Below are 7923 nucleotides of genomic sequence, written 5' to 3'. Positions count from 1 at the left end.
GGGTGAATTTAAGAGGATAATGCAAGGTACATTATGAATAATAATGAAAACATCGATTCTCATATACTTAGTCATGGTAAGATTTAACTTCAGCGCAGTTGATCAACACATGAACATGGGTTCACTTGTGTTATTCAATTAACCATTGGGTCGATCCTTGCTAGAATGATGACTAGGTTGGTTAAAAACTAATAACATTGATGGATGTCTTTCTTTCACTGGATGTATCCATTTCATTTCTAGTAATCCTCGGTGATAACATGAAGTTTTTAAAATAATGAGAACAAAAATGAGTTGTCTCACGATGAAAGTAAGTTGTGTAAATTGATCCTTCAACCCTAGCCTTATTTTTCAGTAATCATTTATAAATGCCCATGAATCTACAAAATTAATTAAGTAGGTGATGTTTGAGAAGTATAATAAATGAAATTCAAATAAAAAATGATGATATTTTTAGTACCTGTCAAATGGATACATCCACCTATACTGCATTGGTCCACCAAGTCTTGCTTCATGAATAAAAAAATCTAAGAGGAAATATTCTTTATAATTATATAATAATTATAATATATATACACATAATTGGTAATATCAATTATAAAGGTTTAAAACGACCGCGAAAAAGATTATTAAAAAGGAACATATTTCTAAACACAATTAAAAAAGGAATATAGATTATTAGAAATTTGGAATAAATAGGAACAAAGGTTCAAAAGGATTATTTTTTTACCGATGCTTTAAAAGGATTATTAAAAAGGGTGATAACGTGCTTTGATTATAAAGGGATCATAACAATTCCTTTAATCTCATACTCAAACTCATGGTCCACCACTACGGCAACCACTGCAACTCGCCACCGTTGCCAAATCACTCTTCCTTGTCGATTGAGGAACTCAATGATTCCTCTACTCTAAGTTCAACCGTCCTCCCCAACGTCCAATTCGGTTAGGACTTGCAGCTCTCTCTCTTGGCTCCTTCTCCCTCAACCAAATTAATGTGATTAGATCCTTCTAAAATCCAAACCAGGTCCTTCTAACCAAGTCCCTCATACCTCTTTGGTGCAGACGTTGGGTTATGACTTTATAAGCAAATGTTTTGTTGTTACCCTCTTTACCACTTTGTTGTTACCCTCTTGTTGTTATCCAAATCACTTCCTTCTGCTTCTTGGCTTTCACTATTTTTTAAATGTTTTTCTAGAACAAGCAATCTGGAAGCCTTCAAGGATTTATTATAGAATGACCATTATGAAATCCTAATTGGTATTCATAATAGCCTATCCAGAATAAAAACAACAACATTCTAAAAATAGCTATTCTGAAATATTGTTTTTATTTCGGATAGACAATCTCGGACTCCTAATTGGTATTTGAAATGGTCAATCCATACACAATTCAGATTGTTTAACCATAATTTTTCTTCTAGAATGTGTAATCCCTAAATATTTTTCACAATATGAGAAGGGTTTCGAGTGTCCTCCACATATTTTTTTTTGGAACAATTTCTCTTCCGAAACATTCCAAATTGATTAAGGAAAAGTAGTTACCATATGAGAAGGGTAGTTTAGGGACATTATAAAATTTGGGTGCATGAAGAAAAAATGGATGTACAGAAAGTAAAAGCAACATAAGTGTTAGGCCTTGGTCAATTATATTTGAGCTCCTCCTATTTACATATACTATTTTTACTAAGTACAACCATACCCCTTTCTATCTCCCAACTACCCATTATACGCTTTTCTCTTAAAGATGTACACCCCTTTTACTTTCTAGAAATGTATTTTTGAAATTAAATATACCTATTTTGAAAATACACCTCTAGAACTATAATTTATAGTTTCAAAGATACATTTCTGGAATGATATACATTATTCCTGAAAGACATCTCTAGTAATAACAAATCATACCTCAATCAAAGTACATAAGAGTCATTGAGGGTTGAGGCCTAAATCGTTGACGTAGACTTGGATTAGAAAATGAATGAACACACTTAAAGGAAAAAACCATTGTCAAAAGTTTTGCTTTACAATTAAGGTGTATAATAGATTAAGTTAGTCACGAACATACCTTAAAACATAGTGTCATGCGAAGGAAAACACAAAAAGTTATATGCTATTGATGAAAATATAGTATTATATAATGAATATATGGTGAAGATGGTTTAAAATTAGGGTTTAAATCTTAATAAATATAGAATGAAAATAAGCTTTTAAATATGATTTAAACAATTCCAATGTCAGGATAAAAATTAAAGAGAATGAAAATAATTTTTTAAATAGTGTTTCAAGAAAACTAAAATACCTTTTCAAAAAAACTCTAAGTAGTGTTTCAAGAACAACAAAAGCTGTTAAAAAAATTATTTATTAAACAGTCAAACAAACTCTTCAGATAGTAAAAAAAAATTTAAAAACTAGTTGAAATGTCTTGTCAAACATAACTTAAATCTTGATGTTAGACCCATCTCCATTGATCGTGTAACTATTTTATTTGTTGCAAATATTTTCTTGAATACCCACATAATTTTGTTAGAATTGCTATCCCTTATAAAGTTCCAATTTCTTTTAATTTTTTCAACTAAAATCCAAATAAAGTATAATAGAATTGGACAAAATAAAACTTGCATTTAATTCATCTTCAAAATTTAAAATTCAAGTTTAAAAACTCACTTGAGTAGTTGGAATCAGTGTTGTATTATCATATTCGGATCAATCATTGATTCAGTCGAGATACTGAATCACTCGACCAGGAATTCACTCAATGAATTATTAATTGACACACACATAACCCCTCATATAATATTAAATATTTAATATGTTTATATAATTGGAATAATATTGATATATTTTTGTTCTATAAATATAGTTGTTATAAATAAAAGTGCATTTATACTATATGCTATATTATTTAATATATATAGTTTTTAGTCAAGTATAAGTCTAACCTATTTTATCACCACTATTCATTGGCTAAGCCAAGACTAGGTAGCAGCTAATTGGTATTTAATTAGACAACCAAAGCCGCAAGAGTCAGTCAGCAAGGAAGATGGCAACAACCTTCAAGTACTTTACTTCCATCCTCTTCCTCACCCTCGTCATCAAAGGTATGCTCTAATAATATTCCTTTAAATTTCCACTTTTTTTTTTCTACTTCTCACACATCTTTCCCCACCCAAACAAATTTCATTAAACTTTTCTTCTTTCACGATGATGAATTATTTAATTCCCCCTCTTTCTCTCTATTTTTCTGTGCAAATTTGAATTAATCCACAAAATTTTCAGGGTCATGTGATGACTGTTCCTTGAACAACATCAATATTGGCACATCAAGAACTGGGAGAGAAATCCAGGGCCAGCCTGAGTGGAACGTGACCGTGATCAACAATTGCAACTGTGAACAGAGTCAGATAAAGTTGTCTTGCAAAGGTTTTCAAAGTGCAGAAAGTGTTGACCCTTCAATTCTTTCCATGGAAGGTGATAGCTGCTTACTCATCAATGGGAATCCAATGAAGGGTTCTGATACTGTTAACTTCTCCTATGCCTGGGATCCTCCCTTTCTGCTTTTGCCTACAAGCTCTGTTTTAGGTCCTTGTTCATAGGGATTTGCTTAACAGAATATGAAAAAGAAAGAAAGAAAAAGCAATAATAATGATAATAACTGTGAATTTGAAGCATGCTGTGGATTTCAGTTCTATGAACCTTTGAGTTTTCGTTGATTTTGTATAATTTTATTATGTTTTGATTGATTTGCAGCTCCTAATAAAACAGGATATAAAAAATTAATATGATTTTGATCCAGAATCAATATACAAATCAATGGATATCAATTATTGTGGTGGGTTATATTCCTATGTAATATATTGTATTTTTTTATGAATGATTAAAGTATTGTATGTTGTTACAATCATGTGTGTGGATATAGAGCATTTAAAGGTCCTAATCCTGTTTTTTGGTAGAAAAGGGTCCTAATCTTGGAACACACACCTATCTTGAAAGTTGTAACTAATTTCCTTACTTGATTTTTTAGTTCTATCTTCATTTTGACATATGCAAAGTGGGTACCTGTGTTGGAAACAATCATACGACAATAACAATCGATATTGCTCTGAGAATTTCATTTACATCAATAATAAACAATCAATTGATTAAAAAATAATTGATACTCCTTCTTTTCCATAAAATTATGATGTAAGAAGAAAAAAATTATTCTAAAATAATTGTGATTTTATTTTTTTAATATAATATTAATTGTATTTTTTACTTATATGCCTTATATTAATGATATGGATAACAAAAATAAAATTAACTAATAATGATAAAATTAATTATATAAAATTATTATTCTTTTTTATCTATTTATTAGGCTTTATTGATTTGTGTGAAACAACTTAGATGATAATTATAATAAAACCCAGGGAATATTTCTTACAATGTTGACTTGATTATTAAGGAAGAAAGAAGAAGTCGAAACTTTGAATCCTTCATCAACCAAAAAAAATGATATTGTATTTAGCATCACTTATAATATTTGTTCAATAGTAATTTTTTTACCAGAACAACTCAGTTACCTTTTCAATCAATTAAACTAAATCTTCAAGATTTTTTCAATAATCATTTGCAAGTCTGTATAAATTTTTGAATTGCTTTATCATAAACTATCTATGTTTGCTCAATCATAAAAGTAGATATAGACTTTTTGTCAACAATATAACATATAATATTATTAAAATGGTAAAATTAAATATTATTTGTATTAATAATTAATAATAATAGCCCAACTTCTATACATAAAAAACAAATATTTAAATAATAAAGACCAGTAAAATAGTTAAATTAGTTAATTTTAATTAATATTAGATTCTATATTTGTATTTAATATTTATATACAAAATATATATGTAATTAATAAAATTTATTTTAAAAATATTTAATAGCATATCATATATAATTATATTAAAATTGAGGAAGATAACTAATTAAATTTTTAATTGAGAAGATTTTAAACTCGTGGTTTACACGCGTTTGTTTCAATTTTATAAATATTATATTTGTATTTAGTTTTTAACATATATTTCCATAAATAAAATTATCAATCGTTAAAATATCAAGTGACATATTAAATGTTTTAATTATTGAGGAAGATGATTAATTAAAATTTATTATGATTTATTTTTTATTTCAATAATAATAGTCATACAGTACCTATATAAAATGTGTAAATTGTTAAAAATTTAATTTAAATGTGATAAATATTAATATATATTTATTTTATTTTTTTAGATATTATGTTAACATGTACTAGATTTTTTTATTTTGCAATTAAATATTAATATCTTTATTGTAAAAATAAAATTTATATTCAATTTGTTGAAATAGCGCTTTTTATTAAAAATATATAGTCTTAAATTATTTAGAATGAGTTTTTAAACATTTTAAAGAATTTTTTAATGAAACATTTTGAAGATATTAATTTTAATTATGTAATATTTTTCAAGTTTCGAATTGGTTAATTTTATTGTGACATAAATTTAAATGTTATTATTATTTATCACTTTTTTCTTCAAAGCTCCTTAACGAAATATTTAACGCCTACCTTGATAAGGATGGCTGCTTAATTTCAGAGATAAGGATTGTTACTATATATTAGAGTTAAGGATGGTTGATTATATTCAAATAGGTTCACTGAAATCCTCTTTCCTAAATTAAAATATGTTTCTGTAAATAAAACAAAAATATGTAAGATAGATATAGATATATATAAAGAAAATTCGTAGAGATAGGTGGTAAAAAGAAAAGAAAAGCGTGGTTTTGTAAGAAAAATAAGACGTAGATAAAGAAAATTTATCGAGAGGAGAAAACAAAAGATGATGAAATTCAATAAAAGATGAGATAAAAATGAAGTAATTCTCGGAGAGAGAAAGGTGAATGGGAGAAAAGCTTAACAATTATAAACTGACTTAATTTTTTTATCCAAATTTTTAATTTAAAAAGAAATCTTAAAAAACACAAAACACAGATAGACTCAGTTTACGTTACCAAAAGAAAAGTATGATATTTAGCACAAGGATTACGTTGCTAAAAAATATATATGATAAGGGGATACTCACCACGATTTTTATTAATGAAGTAAGATCATTCTCAACAAATTTTAGAGGAAGATGTGTACCTCGATCTTCCAACATTTGAAAAATTACTAAAATTAGAATAAAAAAAATAAAATACTTACTTTCATTGCATTTAGCTCAAACTTATAAAAAGAAAATCCAATATACTAATTTAATGGTCGATGATTAAAAATATCAACATAGTATTAATATAAATTAATAGCCGTAAATAGTATTAAATTTTAAAACAAATTCATTTTTGTTTTTAATTAATGTCATTAAATACTAATTTAATATGATTCAATTCAATAAATTTTATTAGGCAAATACGTTAGTAATTTGTTTTGTTATGGTTTATTTATATATTCTGAAAGACTTGTTTTAAGAGAACATTCTGAAATTCCTTTTAAAAAAAGAGAATATTCTGAAATATGTTAGTAAATTAATGTCTCACATATTATTTAAAATTTTTTAGTTTTTATAAATTATTTTAAACTATAAATTAGTTACTTTAAATATGTAGCTTTAGTTATAAATAACATTAAATTTAATTACAAATTTATAAAATATTCCTTTATGAATAAAATTACGAAATAAAAAACAACAAAACATAGCAGTGGTATAAATATACATTGAATTAAGACACATAGAATGATTTTACAACTAATCAATAAAAAGAATACATATAATAGAGAAGAGTTAAAAAAAAAACCAATGTAAGCCCGAGATGTGTTATCTTAAAGAGAAAACGTTTCACTAGTAAAGAAATATAATGCGTTGTTATTCTCTCAAGATACATCAATCCATTGAATTGATCGTGTGTAATAAAAGCTGCCAAACTAAATAAATCAATGCTTCAAAACTAATTTTTATTACCAGTAGAATTTTTAAGGAAAAGAGAATAGCTTTTTCTTTCGAAGGAAAGTAAAACTAATACAACTTTGTATGCTATGTTTCGTATGTCATTCGTCAGCTGGCACCTGGCAACGCATTATATATAGACCTCCACGTATAACGTCGTTTAAAAAAACTGAAAAACTACCACCTATAGTTGTGAAATTTAGTCCCATCATCGACCTGATTGAGATAATGAACCACTGATTTAATGATGGGATAATAATTGGTCCAATTTGATTTGGTCTATATTAAAAAAGTTAAAATTATATATATATATATATATATATATATATTATAGTATATAACTAACATTATTTTATTAAGAAAAGTTCATCCGTAATTTCATATTTTAAAATTCAAAATAACAATTGAAGTATTAAAGTTGATAATATATTAGTAATAAATAGAATGTAAAAATTAACTACCTAAATTAAAACACAAATTCAATTTTTCAATAAACAAAATGAGACAGAATCTCAGTTTTCCAATAAACAAAAAGAGTGCGGATAAACTTTATGCACTCTCATTATTTTTTTAACATGCGTAACCCAGTTGGGGTTTTTAAAACCGATTGGGTCACCGGGTTTTCACAAAACCGACCGGGTTTGACTGGGTCACATGCATGAGCGGTCCAATAGCAAAATCAACCCGGTTAAACCACCGAGTCCCAGTTGGACCGGTTCGACCGGGTGGATTGAACTAAGTTTCACAACCATGCTTGCAGTACACTATGGTGTATATATTTCTATTTTCAGCACAACATGTCAATACATTTTTCATTTCATATTCATGTCTTGTGGAATGCATTGATGACATTGTGTAACATCATGATTTTTCTAGTTCATATGATAAAGTGATTGAAAATAATTATAAGAGATAATTTAATTTAATTTTAAAAGAATAATTAATTAATTTTGAATCGTGACACGT

At 26.9% G+C, this 7923-nt stretch overlaps 1 protein-coding gene across 1 annotated transcript; it reads left to right on the top strand.

Moving 5' to 3' along the window:
* Window positions 1-2934: 2934 nt before the first annotated feature.
* Window positions 2935-3890, top strand: LOC100527363 (uncharacterized). The gene is made up of 2 exons (NM_001248074.2): window positions 2935-3096; window positions 3275-3890. The coding sequence occupies exons 1-2, from the start codon at window positions 3039-3041 to the stop codon at window positions 3589-3591; spliced, it is 375 nt and encodes a 124-aa protein (NP_001235003.1). The 5' UTR covers window positions 2935-3038; the 3' UTR covers window positions 3592-3890.
* The last annotated feature ends 4033 nt before the right edge of the window (window positions 3891-7923 follow it).

This window comes from Glycine max, chromosome 10, assembly GCF_000004515.6.
Source record: "Glycine max cultivar Williams 82 chromosome 10, Glycine_max_v4.0, whole genome shotgun sequence".
In the NCBI taxonomy this organism is placed as follows: Eukaryota; Viridiplantae; Streptophyta; class Magnoliopsida; order Fabales; family Fabaceae; genus Glycine; species Glycine max.
Note: the sequence above shows the minus strand (reverse complement) of the source record. Positions and strands in the feature narration are given on the sequence as shown.

Excerpts from the sequence above, each read along its gene's own strand:
- LOC100527363 (NM_001248074.2), top strand. The coding sequence starts at position 3,039 with ATGGCAACAACCTTCAAGTACTTTACTTCCATCCTCTTCCTCACCCTC. Across the intron at positions 3,097-3,274 it reads CCTCACCCTCGTCATCAAAG|GGTCATGTGATGACTGTTCC; the intron begins GTATGCTCTAAT and ends CAAAATTTTCAG.